This window comes from Lepisma saccharinum, chromosome 2 (assembly GCF_977018435.1).
Source record: "Lepisma saccharinum chromosome 2, izLepSacc3.1, whole genome shotgun sequence".
Taxonomy (NCBI): Eukaryota; Metazoa; Arthropoda; class Insecta; order Zygentoma; family Lepismatidae; genus Lepisma; species Lepisma saccharinum.
In genome coordinates, this window is record NC_139230.1 from 63,337,770 (window position 1) to 63,356,629 (window position 18,860).

General features: G+C 40.2%; 1 protein-coding gene across 1 annotated transcript in view; it reads left to right on the top strand.

The window, feature by feature from the left end:
* The window catches only part of LOC145984056 (mortality factor 4-like protein 1), a 156,556-nt gene that overhangs the window by 14,358 nt on the left and 123,338 nt on the right, over positions 1–18,860 (top strand). The window contains exon 2 of the mRNA XM_083117423.1: positions 892–1,006. Within this exon, the coding sequence (XP_082973549.1) occupies positions 892–1,006 (115 nt within the window). The remainder of the gene's footprint in view (positions 1–891; positions 1,007–18,860) is intronic.

Below are 18,860 nucleotides of genomic sequence, written 5' to 3' on the forward strand. Positions count from 1 at the left end.
TTTATGCAGCTAATTGGAATAGGACCTATAGTTGGAAGTGTGATCCAAACCACTGTGCAATGTGCCTCCACTGGGTATCTAACTTTGGATCCCTTGATTACTACCATGCCCCAAGGGGAGCACCATCTTTATGGATACAGGCTGCTTCTGCCATCTACGTGACATGTGTGGTGCGAAGGTGTATTATTTCCGTAAATGCTTTCATTATTAGGTTAGGCAGGTCTGGTTTAGAGCCCTTAACATTAATAAGATATCCATAATTGCTTTCGTTGTTAGGTCAGATTGGCTCTTAACATTAAAATGACACCCATGAATGCGTCCAGCACCAAATCATGTAATATTTGGTCACAAGCAGGAAACCTCCATCAAGTCTTGCATGAAAATCTACCAGAATTGTTTGTCTGAGCAATTGCAAACCAGGAGCAGCTGCTCTCTGCAAAGTGTGGATGCTCACAGAAGCTACTTTTCAAATCATAATTTCTCCAAGCTTCAAAGACTTCATAATACACATGTAAAACATACGTAAATCATTAAACAAAATTGCTGTGCTCTACAATGTCATAGAAATGCAGAATAATTGTTGATACATTTGCTGCATAATTTTCAAATTGCAAGAGTACATTAACTAATAAATGTATGCTCCATGAATTGCATGCTATTATAATTATCTAGCTTATTGACTTGCATCATATAATTAAGGACTACATGGCATTGCAACTATAAGTAAGTTATTTAGTATACATTGCCTTCATTAGACATTTTACTACCATAACTTTTTTTTCGGCTTGCAAAGTTTTTATCTTTGTAGCCTATAATTAAGGTTTAAACATTTTAAAAAAAAGTTACTTTCTACTATGCAAGTATTAATCTAATTCATTACTACTATTTCAGGTGAGAAGCTCCTGTCCTTCTCCCAAGGACTGATCTATGATGCAAAGTGTTTGAAAACCAGTGTGGAGGGTGACGAGATCCAATATTTGGTGCATTATGTTGGATGGAAAAAGAGGTAAGACACATGTACATATCACCTCGAATGTGAACATTCTAACTTCAGAAAATGTGTAGTGCTAATCACGTATATATATATATATGGAGTTCCCGAACTTCTCTAGTGTGCAGTTCACATATATATACGGAGTTGATTTCAAAATTTATTTCAACGGTCGTTTGCCGTACATTTACTGAGTTAGCAATCCTGAGTAATGTTTGGACATCGTACTTCCTCATACTGCCACTAGATGGTGGGCAAGTGCTCATAACGGTTCTGCTCACATCGTTGTCTGATAGCGATATGCTTGCTTCCCTTTTCTACAATGCCAGCAATTATGGGGTCGAGGGGGCAGTTGCCCCCCAATTTTTGCCACTTCTGCCCCCGCACTATGCTAAATCTTATCTACAAAGGGAAATATACTGTCTTTGCCCCTCTAGTTTTGGGACCCAATCGCCACTACTGCATGTCATATATCTTGTCAACTTTTTATTTTTAGTACATTTCATATCATTTATGATGAGACGTCCAAGGTAGCCATGTGGTTATAATGTAACATATCATATATCAAAATAAAGAGGAAAAATCAAACTTTTCAACAGTGTATGTATGATACATATATTTTACATTTTTAGTTTTTGAGATATGATTTTTTAAAAAGTAGTGAAAATGGTCAGCATTCTTGGGACAGAAAGCGACTTAGAGGTCAGCACTCTAAGTGTTAAGTGAGTGATTAGCATGATGTACATGTTGCCCCAACTTACAGATAGATAGGACTACCTTACCAGTAGGAAAGCACAGGTGAAAGGTAGAAAGTAGGAAATGTATGTTTAATATAAGCAGACATAAAGTATATGAAAATAAATATGCAGTCTCTATTAGGGATGGCCAGATCGTTATCTTCAAATACTGGGGACCCATTTAATAATGGATCTGGGTACCAGAAAACCAGTTCTGGGTATCTACTTCTCACAGGATCCGAATCTCAGGATTTTTTGGAGATACGCAACTTAGATCCAAAACATGTCTTCCATACTGAGATTCACCCCCACACCCTCTCCACAATTTGCAGCTTTTTATCGGGGACACCCCATCCTTGGCTCGACAATTTTTTTGTAATGTAACATAAACATTGCATTGCGTGTCTATATATATATATATACACCGGATGAGTTTTTTTAGCTTAACACAACAAAATATCTCAAAGTATGCATCTGATCAAAAATAGTTCTGAATGAAATTTTTCGTCTCGAAGGGGCTCATCCAATGATGCCAAACTCCACCCACCACCCCACCTCCTGGGGGTGGGCTAGGTGCAACTGTAAAATCTCAAATCCCATTAATTATTGCAGATTTGCATTCTCCAGACAACAAATGTTGGTGCATAAAATCGGACAAGGGTAATCAATATGTCATAATGGGAAAAGGCCAATACAGTGACCAAATGCATGCAAAACTAAACTGATGGCTACAGAAAGCTGAAACGTGACCCCACAAGCAGATACAATACAGCTATCCGCTGAGCCATAGATAACTGTGCCCTCCTTCAAGATAGTGAAAAGAAGAAACTAAGGAACACCCACCCCAGCCTTCCCTGTGCATACGGCATACCAAAAACTCACAAACCATCAACCCCATTGAGAATCATAGTGACCGGCTTCAATCAACCGAGTGTCCACCTGACCAAATGGCTCCTCCAGAAACTGACCACCCACAATGACAAACTCACCTACTGCCTAAAAAAACAGCATTGAAGCAAAAGAATTTGTCACCTCTTTTGTCAAAGCCGACAACTGCAAACTAGCCAGCATAGACGTACTGGACATGTACTCCTCCATTCCAATCAGCCTTGCACTTGACTCCACCAGAACATGGCTCCTCAGCAATAGCATGCCCCCATTTGAAACAGATGAAATCTGCAACCTTCTGCAAGCCTGCCTCACCCACAACTATTTCCAGTTCGAGGACAGTTTCTTCCACCAGACAGGAGGCCTAGCGATGGGCAACCCTCTTTCTGCACCTCTATCCAACATTGTGCTGCATGTGGCCGAGAAGTCAATTCTCACCCAACCAGAGTTTGCTCATATAAGATACAAAAGATATGCCGATGACACCATAGTCATTTACAAACAGGAAGAGTACCTAACCCATCTCCTAACTGCCCTCAAACATACACCCCAACATAAACTTCACCGTTGAAAGGGAACAAAGTGCCCACCTTAATTTTCTCGACCTTAGCATCCGACGACACCAAGTCAAGTTCATCACATCCATATACAGGAAACCAGGTTTGGCCACCCAGTACATCCATACAAAATCCAACCACCCACCAAAACAGAAAGCTGGAGTATGGATGAACTTTTACAGAATAGCCTTCACACACAGCTGCACAGAAGATGACCTGCATGATAAAATAGCGTGCGTAATGGAAATAGGCGTAAACAACGGTTACACCGAGTGCCAACTATCCATGTGGTGCGCAAAAACAGAAGCCCATCTCAGACACCCAAGAAACAGATAACCTGACCCAAAATCCTAAACCCAAATGGATCGCCTTTCCAAACCACCCCACCACATCTGGCAAATTTGCCAAGGCCCTCAAACCCTTCAACATCAGAGTAGCACACAAGCCCATATCCCAAATCGGAAGGGCACTACCCAACTTCAAGAGATACTACCTACCCAAACTCGCATCCCCGGTGTCTACAAGACCACATGCCAATGCCACAACACCTACATTGGCAGAACCATCTGCACCGTCCAAGAACGGATTAACGAACATGTAAAAGATGCCAAAAATGACACACCAAAATCAGGCCTCTCCCAACACCTCCACTAACCACACCATCTCCTCCATATCCATACTTCACCCAACTGGCTCTGTCATAGAAAACACCATCAAAGAAATCCATGCCATCATCCAGCAGAAACCAGCACTGAACCTGGACAATGGACAGGCACACCTAACTTGGCACCCTGTCCTCAGAAAGATCCCGACCTGAAAAAGAAAAGATGCAGTGCACATACTCGACCCCCCTCCAGCCACGCGGGGAACAGGAATGGCACATTGCCGAGCAGCACGGCCCAGCCCCCCAACCCCCAACAGGCAACGCCACCTGACAACAGGAAGCAGACAACGCAAACCAAGATGCGCGCGCCAGTGCCGCCGAACGGGAAAACTAGCAACTACCGCCGCCCGGGAACAAACAATGCAGTGACGCGGTACCATCTCCGCTTCAAACGCTGTACCCTTTTGTGAATGAAGACAGTGGATCTTCGAAATTAATAGGATTGAACCATTAAATTGTGCAATGCGGAAGTGTGAAATCTTCTAAATTTCACGGAAGTAAAAATACGTAGGTTTTGTCTGAAACTGTTTTTTTTTTTTTTGATTTGTGATAGCTGGTGCTGTAATCGCAAAAAAGAAGATTTGGCGCAATTCTCGAGAAATACACTGTCCTCTTCGTCAGACTTCGTGGCAGATTATGCCGTGTCTGTTTGACCAGGAAACAAGGTATAATCAGGGTGCCGACAGACCTGGAAAACCGGGAAAAGTCAGGGAATTTGAGGTGTCAAAAATAGTCAGGGAAATGTCAGGGAATTTCGTCTTCATTGACTTTTTTTTTAAATTTAATTTAAAGATATCGTTATGGAACTCTGCACGGGAACAGAAAATTGTTATAACTCTGGCATTATGGGAGCAATCTACTTCTGATAAGTTTTGTTTTGCAGCTAAAACATCATACCATGCAACCGTGTACAATTCAGAACGACGGACCGAGGAAGGGGGTTTGGGAGGCGCAACTCCCGAATTTTAATAAAAAAACAAAAATCTGAAGTTCGCCCCCTCTTCTCCCACTATTTTGGGAAGAAGGCACAAACTTCAGTATTCTTTTCAAATAATGGACATTTCTCAAGAGAATGAAACATGTTTCATGTTCTTGGGTGCCATACAAGTAGAAAAATAAGCCAAAATGTGTTTTTTTATTTTTACGAAAAATATGTAACTTGCATTTTTGGAGGAAAATTGTTATAACTCGGGCACAATGGGAGCAATCTACTTCAGATAAGTTTTGTTTTTCAGATAGAACATCACAGCATACAACCGTGTACAATTCAGAACGCCTGACCGAGGAAGGGGGTTTGGGGGAGCCCAACCCCCGAATTTCAATGAAAAAAACATAAAAATCTGAAGTTTGCCCCCTCTTCTCCCGATATTTTGGCGATAAGGCGCGAACCTTAGTATTCTCTTCAAAGAATGGACGTTTCCAAAGAGATTGAAACATGTTTCATGTTTCTGGGTGCCATACAAATTGAATAATGAGCCAAAATGTGAAACTGTTCGGAAACGTGGCATGGATATGTTGCGGAGAGGGGGAGAAGGGGAAGGTTGGTCATCAATATGAATTTACCTAGGCTTGCTCCAGACCTGTGTCAGAGTTTCAAACCAAAACATAGGAGTATGGACGTCCAAAACGCACATTTCAGTGTAAAATGGCCAAATAAGACTGTATCTGAAACTCTGAGTAAATAAATAAATAAATAATCAGCACCATTATACCGTATGGTATCATAAGGCCAGTACGACCTTCCTCTGATGATACCATATGGTATCATCGGGGGAGTAAAGGTTAAGCCTCTAAATATTATGTGGAAAATGCATAAGTTATCATTTTTTGTTGTCCATATGGGAGTAGTAAGGGGACTTGTCAACAAATGGAGCTGATAAGAGCAGGTGGTGCCGTCCGATAGTTGTCGGACGTCGTAGTTAGGCATTTTGTTGGGCAAACTGAAGGAACATGGAAACAAATAGGTTCCATTGATACATACAATTTTTGTTGAATATCGCCACCTGACAAAGTATCTCACTACAACATGCGACAGAAATTGCACGGACTGCAACATCCAACAAAAATCGAATGCATAAACAAGAAGAGCTTTAGACTGCAAATATGCTGCTGGAATTTTATTACTCTTCTGGCTCACTTCACCTTATTTAATGTAGCAGTGCTTACGAAGGTTTTCTTTCATCATCCTGACGTATTACTGGTTTTGCACAAGTTAACATACGTTTACAATGAGATTGAACTATTCTTAGATATCAAGAAGAATTCAACCAAACGGGAGGATATATATTGAATACTATCACGAAAAAGTGAAACATAAATCTGCCATGGTGAACATTATAAAAATTGGCAAGTGCATGCTCCCAACCTCAAATTTACTGCAACACTAGTATTGCAATGAAGTTAACGCCACTCTCTGTCCTGTCTGTTTAATCTCGTGAGAGATGGTCTTAAATCTCTCACTGAGTGAAGTTAATGTCCAATATTATGAAACAAAATACTAATAATAAATACGTAAATATTTTAATATCATATTTACTCGATTCATTCAATCGTAACGAACTGTAAGGTTCGTGGCATCTTATGAATACCTAAACTGTTAACCAATTAATCAATGGGTGATGTAAATAACTCATCATTCATCCTCTTGATGAGACCACTCGTCATTGGCATGACGAGTTAACGCTTGGCAATGCGAAAGGTACAAAATCACACTAAGGAACTTAACTACAAAAAAAGACAATGGTCACTCGTTGGGCTTTGTGAACCGTTGAACCTGAATCATGGTTGGGTGTTAGGATAATTACCTGTCTATCTGAAATCTTTAGCTGAATCAAATAAGCGAAGTCCTCTGTAAGCTTCTCCAATTCGTCGACCAAAGCGTCGTTCCACTTCTGACCTACTGCCTTGCTGACCACCTCGTCTCTCTCCACTCAATCCCAAAAGTCAGTCCCCTCTCAGCTTGTCTCACCTCTATATTACTAGGCCATCGAGCTCTTCCTCTATGCCGAATCGTGTTATTTAATTGCTACCATGCAAACCGCTGACTCTATAACCAGAAATATTACCTGTTTCCTGAATGCTCAGGAGGTTTGCATGGCACAACACAATGCATTGTAAACATGCCTCAGAGGTTGAGACAACTGAGAAAAACAAGTGAATGCCCTGGTCAACGTGAAGCGTTCAGAGAGACTTTAATAAAAATAAATATACAATCTTAGGGATTGATACGCAATCATAAAAGCAAATCACTTTTTTCAAGAATTGACTTTTCTCTGCCAGCCCGGCTAAATTTTCACTTTCCATCTACTGATTTATATGAGGGGTGGCCAGAAAGTAATTTCCAGTTAGTAGGGACATTGATTTTTCGCAAACGCCAAAACCGTGAAAAATGGTAATTGCTGCAAAGTTATGTTTAGGAATGTGCAGTGATGTCTGGACACATTTTTCGCACATTTGAATTATCGAAATAATGCGAATTGTTGGCGTGTTTAACGATTTTTTTTAAAGAAATGTCCTAAAACAATGAAAAATTCCATAAAATCCAACATAGAACACATTAAATCATGTATTTCCCACCATTTTTTCAACTTCTGTCAAAAGCATTTGCATCACAGAGCAAAGTGGCAGGGTTCTAACAGGAGATCGAGTGCATATCTACCGTCACACGGGAGCCACATCTTCATATTTGTCACACGAGATGTGTTTTGAATTACCAAGCTAAGTGCGCACCATCGGGATTTGCCGAGCGAGTAATAATGGAGCTCAGTTGTTAGAGCGTCTGACTACTATGCGAGAGACCCGGGGTCGATCCCCTGCGGGGGAGAACCGGGATCTTTTCCACCTATTCAAACTGCTCCGGCACCCACCCAGCATCATATGAAGCTGAGGAAACTTTGAGGGATAAAGGTAGACAGGAGCATGATGCTTATCACATCACCCCCACCTTCAGCCATGATCAAGAAAGTTTGGGGCCCTTACTCCACACCCCTACACACCTTCATGGAAAAGTTCAGGGGAGCACTTTACTTTTACTTCCTTCCGAAATCTGTTCCAACATATCAAACTGTCACGAATATACTAGACCATGTGACCTACAATTTAAAATAATAGTTTAAAAGCACAATGGAGTATTAAGTTTTGCTGTATTTGGCTGATAAATGTTCTAAAACAAAAACGCGAATTTTGGAAATGTAACACTAACAAGTCAAAATAGAAAATGCCAATTTTTGGTGCCATAATATATTGGTATCTGTCACGTGAGATTGATTGATTTTAATTTTTTGGTGCGTCGCCACTTATGGTCATTATGCACCCTTCAGTATATACGGGGAAAATTCCATTATCTAAAATCCTTACCTTAAAATTAAAAAAGAGCTATGGAAAATAACTCTCAAGATATCAAACTCTCACGAAGAGGCGTAAGCCATGTGACTTACAATTTGAAACAGTAGTTTAAAAACACCATGAAGGTATAATTTCAGATATTTGCCAGAAAATGCGCTAAAATGAAAATGTGAATTTTGGGAAAAATTACACCGTATAGTAAAAAATAAAAAATGAGAAAATACACCAATTTGAAGGAAAAAAATAACAAAATATTAAGGTCCCTTCCGATTAGGCATGGCCATGGTATATGTGTCTGACAAACAAAGACTGGAACTATCTCTACCACAATGTAGCTGTCAAATCCTTGCCCTGCCAGAAACCTCTTCAGTTAAACCAGGAGATGAAAGTTGGTACATTCAAGGGCAGAGCTATACAGGGAGTGGTCCAAGATCTCTCACCTGAAGTGATGCAAACGGCCTGTGTTGTGCTGTATGGGGTTGTGCACATTTGATTGGCCTTCCGTGAATTGTCTGCACCATCGTCTGACCATACTATCACTCACGACGTCAGGTCTGCACACCTCACACGATTGCTGGTGGCTCTGTGCCAAATTCTGAGCATGCAATGTAGGCTACATCGCAGTCGGTGGGAGACTGTATGAGAGCTGCAATCTTAACCTAGAACTGTCCTAAAACGGCTGCATTGCAACTGTACCAGATTACAGCTACATGCCACTTCTTCCTGCCTGCATGTGTGTGTGTAGCTCTCCGACCACTAGTGCTGCGTATAGGCACCATTGGAGGAGCTTTTTTCAGGATGCCCCTCGTATATGTACTTGCAGAAGCTTTTATTATTACAGTGTTCCTGTTTTAATGTGTGGTTATCTAAATCAGGTACCTATACAATGCAATTCTATAAATTCATTGCGTTGAATTTTTAGTACCTACATACCCTTTTCGTCAGTATTAATGGTATAACTGCATATTGTCAGTTTCACAGTACTTCACTTGGATATATTGTACTGAAGCAGAAATCCCATTGATAATGTAAGGAAATATGACACTTTATTTTGTTCGGTTCAATTGTTTCACTTATTTGCAAGAGTTAAGTTGTTTGATTTACAGAGAAGAGAGAAGTAGCTTTATGCATTGAAAAATGAGTCCGCACTCATGGTTCTTGCAAGCAGAGGGTTCCAAACCTCAGTGGAAATATCAACATATACTACTGAGAATGTATAAGGAGACTGACAAATTACAAATTGTATTTCTTAATCAATCACTCTTCACTCTTATCTCATTTAGTGGTAACTTTATAAAAATAATGAAGTATTGTATTTTAAACAAACTGCGTATGACAAAATTCTGTAACCCATCCTTAGCTTGTGAATTGTAATAATTTTCCAAATTCACTCTTTTGCAGTTTGAATTCAAATTATAGAGAATGGAGAAATTAAACCAATTTCATAGAAGATAATATTAGTACTTAACAAAACCGTACGTGGATCTGCATGAGTTCATTATTTCCAATTGCAAAAACATGGGTTTAGTTTAGTTTGTGATTGTCAGGGAAAAATGTAAATTTTGTCCTGGAAAACCTGGAAAAGTCAGGGAATTTCATTTCTGCTTGTTTGTTGCCACCCTGTGAAAGTATTTCAAGATGGTGGATGAAAAATTGATTTTTCATATTCTCAGGTATCTCTACATTCTGATGCCAGTTTCAAATATGTGCGTAAACTACATTTTTGGACATTTGGAAAAGAGACTTAAATATTTTAAAGCATTTCTTAAGCTATGGCGTGACAAATAATTTTTTAACAATATAGTGCATATGTATGTTGAGATCCAAATGGGGTCCACTAAGGTTTTGTCCATGGGAACTGTTAGTTTGATAACAACCAGATGTTTTGGAGGATGGATACGGTATTCCATTTGATGAAATCAGTTTAGACAATTAAATATGCCAGGCTTATAATTTTGACATGGTTAATACATGGAAGAGAGATTTTAACTTGAAACATCCACAAAAATAATGGGAAAACAAAACTGTGAACATACTGTATTGAAGCAGATTTTAAAAATGTGTGTGCAGCTACCGTATGTTGTATAGTAGGTAAAAGTAAAGTTTCCCGTGCATATAGCACCGTGCCATGAAGGCACATTCAGAGGATATGGGGGTAGGTCCTGACATATTCTTGATCTCAGTAACTTTGGAGGTGATCACAACCAAACTCTGGCTGCCTTTACCCCCAGGACCCATTGATTTGAGGCTGGGTGAGTTCCAGAGTTGCTTTTTGCAGGGACAAGACCAGAAAAATTCTGACCTTAGATGACACACCCTAAGATTCGAACTTGGGTCTTCTGCGTGGCAGTCAACCAGCCTGTCTACTTTTTTACATTTGTAATACAATTAATACCCCTAAGCAGTAGTATCCCCCTTTTTCTCTCTATTTTGTCAATTTTCTCTGTATTACCACTGGGACAAACATCCACATCTGAACCAGGATTCAAACCCAGGACCCCTATCATTGCAGTGTGCTGTGCTAACCACTCTGCCATGGAGGTTGACTAAACCACCACAGCTATTAAGTATTAGTATACTATTGCAAATGCACAACACTGGGAACTGATCATAGATATATTAACTGTTATGCCATCCAGCACATGCTTTGTGCTCTGGCTATTAGACGTGTGCAGGTTTGAGTCTCATGAGATTTCGGCCTGTGTATGAGACTGGTGAACACTCACCATCATTAAATTGGGAGCTACGAATGAGTAGGTCATGAAAACCTTCAAGGACGACTGGGGGGGTTTGGGTTCCTGCTGAACAAACATCACCCTGTAACTGGTTGGATGATCTGCCTCAGAGTAGAATCAGGTGGGCAGTCGGTAGTGGATGGATGGATGGATGGATGGAAGGAAGGAAGCGCATGCAACCGTATACAATTCAGAATGCCGGACCGAGGAAGGGGGCTTCGGTGGGGCGTGACCCTCGAATTTCAATAGAAAAAACATAAAAATCTGGAGTTTACCCCCCTCTTCTCCTGTTGTTTTGGGGAGAAGCCGGGAACATTAGTATTCTTTTCAAAGAATGGACATTTCTCAAGAGAATGAAACATGTTTCATGTTCTTGGGTGCCATGCAAGTTGTATAATAAGCCAAAATGTGATTTTTTTTTTACGAAAAATAGGAAATTTGCATTTTTGTAGGAAAATTGTTATAACTCTGGCACTATGGGAGCGATCTACTTCAGATAAGTTTTGTTTTGCAGCTAAAGTATCATAGCATGCAACCGTGTACAATTCAGAACACCGAACCAAGGAAGGTGGGTTTGGGGGCGCAACCACCGAATTTCAATAATAATAAAAAAACAACATAAAAATCTGGAGTTTGCTCCCTCTTCTCCCGCTATTTTTGGGACAAGGCGCAAACCTTAGTATTCTCTTCCAAGAATGAACATTTCCAAAGAGACTGAAACATGTTTCATGTTCCTGGGTGCCATACAAGTTGAATAATGAGCCAAAATTTGAAACACTGTTCGAACATGTGCCATGGATATGTTGCGGAGTGGGGGGCAGGTTGGTCATCAATATTATTTTCCCAGGCTTGCTCCAGACCTGTGTCAGAGTTTCCACCCAAACATAAGAGTATGAAGGTCCAAAAAGCACATTCATTTTGTATTCAGCACCATGATACCATTACCATATGGTATCATCGGGCCAGTACGACCTTACTCTGATGAAACCATATGGTATCATCGGGGGAGTAAAGGTTAAGCCTCTAAATATTACGTGGAAAATGCATTGAATTATTATTATTATTATTATTGAATATTATTATGGGAGTAGTAAGGGGACTTGTCAACAGATGGAGGGGATAAGAGGGGGTGGTGCCGTAAGGCATTTTGTTGGTCAAACTGAAGGAACATGGAAACAAATAGGCTCCATTGATACATACGATTTTTGTCGAATATCACCACCCGACAAAGTATCTCACTACAACATGTGACAGAAATTGCATGGACTGCAACATCCAACAAAAATCGCATGCATAAACAAGAAGAGCTTTAGACTGCAAGCAAATATGCTGCTGGAAATTTTTTACTCTTCTGGCTCACTTCACCTTATTTAATGTAGCAGTGCTTACGAAGGTTTTCTTTCATCATCCTGACGTATTACTGGTTTCGCACAAGTTAACATACGTTTACAATGACATTGCACTATTCTTAGAAATCAAGAAGAATCCAACCAAACGGAATATACATAATTGAATACTATCACAAAAAAGTGAAACATAAACTGCATTGGTGAATGTTATAAAAATTGGCAAGTGCATGTTCCCAACGTCAAATTTACTGCAACACTAGTATTGCAATGACATTAACGCCACTCTCTGTCCTGTCTGTTTAAACTCGTGAGAGATGGTCATTAATCTCTCACTGAGTAAGGTTAATGTCCAATATTATGAAGTAAAATACTAATAATAAATACGTAAATCTTTTAATATCATATTTACTCGATCATAAAAGCAAATCACTTTCTTCAAGAATTGACTTTTCTCTGCCAGCCCTTCTAAATTTATATATCGGTATCTGTCACGTGAGATTGATTGATTTTGTTTTTTTGGGTGCCTCGCCACTTATGGTCATTATGCACCCTTCAGCATATACGGGGAAAATTCCATTATCTAAAATCCTTACCTTAAAATTAAAAAAGAGGTATGGAAAATAACTTTCCCAAAATAACTTGCAAGATATCAAACTCTCACAAAGAGGCGTAAGCCATGTGACTTATAATTTGAAACAGTAGTTTAAAAACACCTGTTGAAGATTGTAAATAGTAGTGCCTTCCGCTCCTCATTTGTTTTTATTTTACTCCCGCTGGGAGCTTCTGGCAAGAACGCTGAATGCTGGGAGCGTGTGATTCGAACAGAGGCATGGTGCATGTCGGCTCGCTGCAGCGGGAGAACATTTCAGCTAGCCTACCAGATGTGGGCCTTTTTGTATTTCTTCAGTGTGCAAAACGAATTTAATTATTATATAATACCGATTCAATTAAAGGACTTGTATCATAAGCGAAATTGTTGCTATATCCGTTGTTCCAGCCCTATGGTAAGATAGACAATATGGCGTCATACCCAGAGATGCCAGTTTTCTTTCGTGTTGATACGTGGAAGGTATCTTCAAACATTTTTGGTCCTCCGCATTTCGGATATAGTGACAGTTTGTTTCGTGCAGGTCAGTGATAATCAGTTGTGACAGTGCTAATTGTGACAGTTTTACAGAACAAACAGTTTGGTTTGCACGCATACATGTTTTCCGCGCTTTCGTAACGAACATTGTTTGAACGCATTTTGCAGTGACCTTGAACTCGGTTGCGATTACAGTAGCATTAATCGTCACGGTACGGTGGAATCAGCTGTTTCAGGAACTCTTGTTTCGTCGTAGGATGATGCATTCTTTTTTTCTTCACGACCGTCGTGGGAGGAGGGATTGACTTTCTACGCGAGCATCAAAGAAGCCAATCGGTGAGTAAGTCTGGTTCATTTTACATTTCCTTCCTTGTATTTTCCTTACCTTGCAACCATGGCCGACATTCAGCGTCTTATCAAAGAGAGAAATGCATGCAAGCGCAAACTCAAACGTATAGCTTCGTATGTTGATACTTACGATGAAGCATCAAGCAACATTCTAACAATCAAGACTCGCTTGGAGCATTTAAACAAGGTTTGGCTAAAAATAGAGGAAGTTCAAGACAGCATTGAACTACAATCAGTCGAAGGTGAACATGACGCGGCAAGAGAAGAAATTGAATGTATGTACTTTGATTTGAAAACAAGAATGCAAACTTTGATTGACAAGCATGTCACAAAGCCAGTTTCCCCTGAAACTAAACAATCTGTATCACGAGGAAGTACGCAGGTGAAACTTCCGGCAATTGCATTACCACATTTTAGCGGTAATTACACGCAGTGGGTGTCTTTCAAGGACACGTTCGTGTCGCTGATACACAACAATGTAGATATTTCAAATGTTCAGAAGTTTCAGTATTTGCGCGTATCGTTGAAAGGCGAGGCCTTACATCTAATTCAAAATTTGCCAATGACAGAAGCAAATTACGCTATTGCTTGGGAGCAACTCAATGAGCGATACGACAATAAAAGGTTGATAGCGGTGTCACATGTAAATGATATTTTACATATCAATCCAGTTGTAAAGGAGAATTGTCAGGAACTTCGTGCATTTACAAACACTGCAGTTAGCTCTATTTCAGCGCTCAAAATGATAGCTGAAGACACGTCGTTAACTGATATAATTTTAGTTCAGCATTTTGTTTCAAATCTCGATCCTGCAACGAGAAGAGCATTTGAACTAGAAAGTAATGATACTGAATTTAGCACATTAGATCAGCTCTTTAGTTTTCTAGAGCACAGATGCCAGGCTCTTGAAAAGATTAATCCAGTTACGAGTGAAGGTAACAAGATAGCAACAAAATCATCTACAAATATGCACAAACAGTACAGTGCTAAATGTCAACAATCTTCGAAGTCATATGTTACAACAGATTCTTCATTGTGCATGTTTTGTAAAGCAAACAAACATCGCTTATTTTCGTGTGAAGCCTTTAAGAAAGCTTCTATTTCACAAAAGTATAAATTTTTACGTGAGAATCGCGTATGCTTTAACTGTCTTAGCAGCAACAATCACGTTTCGGCACAGTGTAAATATGGAGTGTGCAAGCGATGTAAACAGAAGCATAGTACTTTACTTCATGTAGATGAAGGTACATCCAATGTAAACCGGCAACGAGAAATGTTATCTGGGGGTCACGTGAACACATCGATGTTAAACAATACAAGCGATTCTTCGCAGCATTCAGATCAAGCACCTCAGGTTTCTTATTGTTCAATTAAGCAGAAAAGTACTTCACAGGTGTTACTTGCTACGGCAATTGTTCAAGTACAAGATATAGCGGGCAATTGGGTCAATTGTCGTGCTCTCTTGGACGCGGCGAGTCAGAATAATTTCATTGTTGAAGACGTTGTTCAAAGTAATCGTCTTAGAAAGGTAAAGCATCGAGTTCCCATTCAGGGAATCAACAATTCGTCAGCTGAATCGAGTCATTCAGTAGAGATCCGTCTGAGATCTAATAATAGCAATTTTACGACAAGTATTTCGTGCTCAGTGTTGCCAACCATTACAGGACTAATGCCTTCAGAAAGGTTTGATGCATCTGAATTGAACATTCCAACAGATATTCGTTTAGCAGACCCAAACTTTTGTTCGCCGGGCAAAATACAGATTCTGCTTGGTGCAGAGGTTTTCTTTACCGTTATGAAGCCTGAAAAGAGAACAAAACCAGGAAATTTCCCCATTCTTCAAGACACAGAGTTTGGATGGATTATTGCAGGGAAGATTCCAGCAACATCTTCTAGCAACAGTATTACTAGGTCATTTTTCACGAGAAAGGAAGATTCTCTCAGCTCGCAGCTCCAACAGTTCTGGATCATAGAGGAGATCCACACGAAACTGCAATCACCAGAAGAAATTGCTTGCGAGCAACATTTTCAGCGAAATGTGACACGAGATGAAAGTGGCCGTTATACGGTCAGGCTGCCATTATGTAAGGATCGTTCAGTGTTAGGTGACTCCTCGCACTCTGCATTAACTCGATTTCACCAATTAGAAACAAGGCTTCAACGTCAACCACAATTAAAGGCTGATTATACAGAATTTATGCAAGAATATTACCAGTTGGGACACATGGAACCCATAGGGAATTTAAATGATGTACAAACAAATGACTGCACAAAATTTTTCATTCCGCATCATTGTGTTTTCAAGGAATCCAGTACAACGAAAATACGTGTTGTTTTTGATGGGAGTTCGCCATCAACAAGCGGTGAATCAATAAATAGCATACAAATGGCTGGACCTACCATACAGGAGGATTTATTTTCCATTGTTCTAAGATTTCGAACTCACAAGGTGGCATTGGTTTCTGATGTAACAAAGATGTATAGAATGATACACATACATCCAGATGATAGGCCACTGCAATGCATTTTTTGGAGAAACTCTCCTCAGGAACTCATAACAGTATTTCAATTGAATACGGTCTCGTATGGGCTTACATCAAGTGCCTTTTTAGCAACCAGATGTCTGAAGCAGTTAGCCGAAGATGAAGCAGTTAACTTCCCACACGCATGTAAAGTGTTGCAGAGTGATTTCTATGTTGATGATTACGTTGGAGGAAGCAGTAGCGTGCAAGGTGCGTTACAACTTTATCAAGATCTTTCAGAACTTCTGAAAAGAGGAGGATTCATCTTACGAAAGTGGTGCTCCAACAGCACTGAAGTACTCAACGCTATTCCAGAATCACTGAGAGAGACTCAAAATCTAATTCATTTTCATACCGAAGGTGTTAAGACTCTAGGAATTTCATGGAATCCCTCGGCAGACACTTTCATGATTAACATTGGAGCCAAGTCTGTCAACATGATGTCACACAAATCAACCAAACGTCAAGTAGCCAGTGTTATTGCCCAGATATTTGATCCAATTGGACTACTTTCACCAGTAACTGTAATGTATAAGTATTTTTTACAACAGTTGTGGCTTCACAACATAAACTGGGATGATCCACTTCCAGAAAGCCTGCAAGTTGAATGGGTTCATCTTCATTCTCAGCTACCAGTCATCAGTGAAATGCAAATACCACGTTTCATCCTAACACCTGGTTGTGTCAAGAATATACAAATCCATGGCTTTTCCGATGCATCGGAGAAAAATTATGGCAGTTGCTTGTATGTTCGTTCAGCAAACGAAGAAGGTTACACCGAAGTTCACTTACTGTGCTCAAAATCACGGGTCGCCCCGATCAAGAAAACCACTCTTCCTAGATTGGAACTGTGCGCTTCAGTCTTATTGGCCAAATTACTCAACAAGACTCTCCCAATTTTGAGACTTAATATTGACAATGTTTATTTGTGGACAGATTCACAAATAGTTCTGGCATGGCTCAGATCGCCAGCAAGCAGATGGAAGCCTTTTGTATCCAACAGAGTAGCGCAAATTCAAGAATTTACTCAAACTTATCAATGGAGACATGTTTCGTCCAAGGATAATCCAGCGGATTTAATCTCCCGTGGAGTTAAACCTCAAGATATTCATCATCATTCGCTATGGTTTCATGGTCCAGCTTGGTTGCAAGAAGATGAAACGTGCTGGCCATCATCATCATCTGACACAAGTCTTAACAACAAACATGTTCCTGAACAACGAAAGCTTCCTGTAACCACACTGGTGTCTCATCTGCAATCAGAGGCAATAATAAACGATTTTTCTACATTTTTCAAATTGTTAAGGATTGTAGCGCTTTGTAAAAGATTCATTCGCAATTGTAAAAATGCAAGTAACAAACAATGCGATCCACTTACTTCAATTGACATTGAAGATGCCACTCAAACGTGCGTCGTTATGACACAAATTTCGTTCTTTCATCGAGAGATAAATGATCTCACTGCCAAAGGGCAAGTATCCAACAAAAGTATCCTTAAAGACTTACACCCCTTTCTGGATAATCAGGGAATTCTTCGTGTCGGAGGTAGGCTAGAAAATAGCAACTTGGAATTCAGCAGCAAGCATCAAATCATTTTGCATCCAAAAAGTCACTTCGCCCGTCTACTAATTGCATCAGAGCATGAACGATTGATGCACGCAGCACCCCAATTGTTAATCTCATCCATTCGAGAAAGGTACTGGATACCTAGAATACGACAAGTTATTAAGCAAATCATTCATCAGTGTTTAACTTGTTATCGTTTGAAGTCATCCGCAGCACATCAGCTAATGGGACAGCTCCCATCCATCAGAGTTACACCTAGCAAGGCATTTAATCATGTGGACATAGACTATGCCGGACCATACGTCATCAAAGTAGGGTCAATCAGGAGTAAAATCACAAAGAAATGCTACATAGCTCTTTTTACGTGCCTAGCCACGAGAGCAATACATCTTGAACTAGTAACAGACCTTACTTCTGAAGCTTTCATAGCAGCATTGCGACGCTTTACAGCAAGGCGAGGCAAGTGTTCCACCATTATCAGCGATAATGCCACAACATTTCAAGGAGCGAAGAACGAACTTCAGAAACTTCAATTGCTATTTCAATCGCAAGGATTCAGTGAAGACATTCAAAGGTATGCAGCACAAGAAAACTTTCAGTGGAAAAATTCACCCCCACGTAGCCCAACATTCGGTGGTGTCTGGGAAAGCGCCATAAAATCTATGAAGTACCATCTTCGCAGAGTCGCCAAGAATGCTGTACTGACATACGAAGAGCTGTCAACTCTTTTGTGCCAAATCGAAGCTTGCTTAAACTCTCGACCTCTTACATCCTTACCTGACTCTCACGAAGAATTTAATTACCTCACTCCAGGCCACTTTCTTATTGGTGGTCCACTAACTTCCTTTCCTCAACCAGACTTAACTGATCTCAAGGAAAATAGACTTTCCAGGTGGCAACGAGTTCAACAGTTTCAACAAAGGATTTGGAGAAACTGGTCCCGAGATTATCTTCATGGTATGCAACAGCGTCAGAAGTGGACAACCACGCAGCCCAACCTGCAACCAGGACTACTTGTGCTTCTGAAAGAAGACAACCTACCCCCATTATCCTGGAAAATGGGCATTATAGAAGA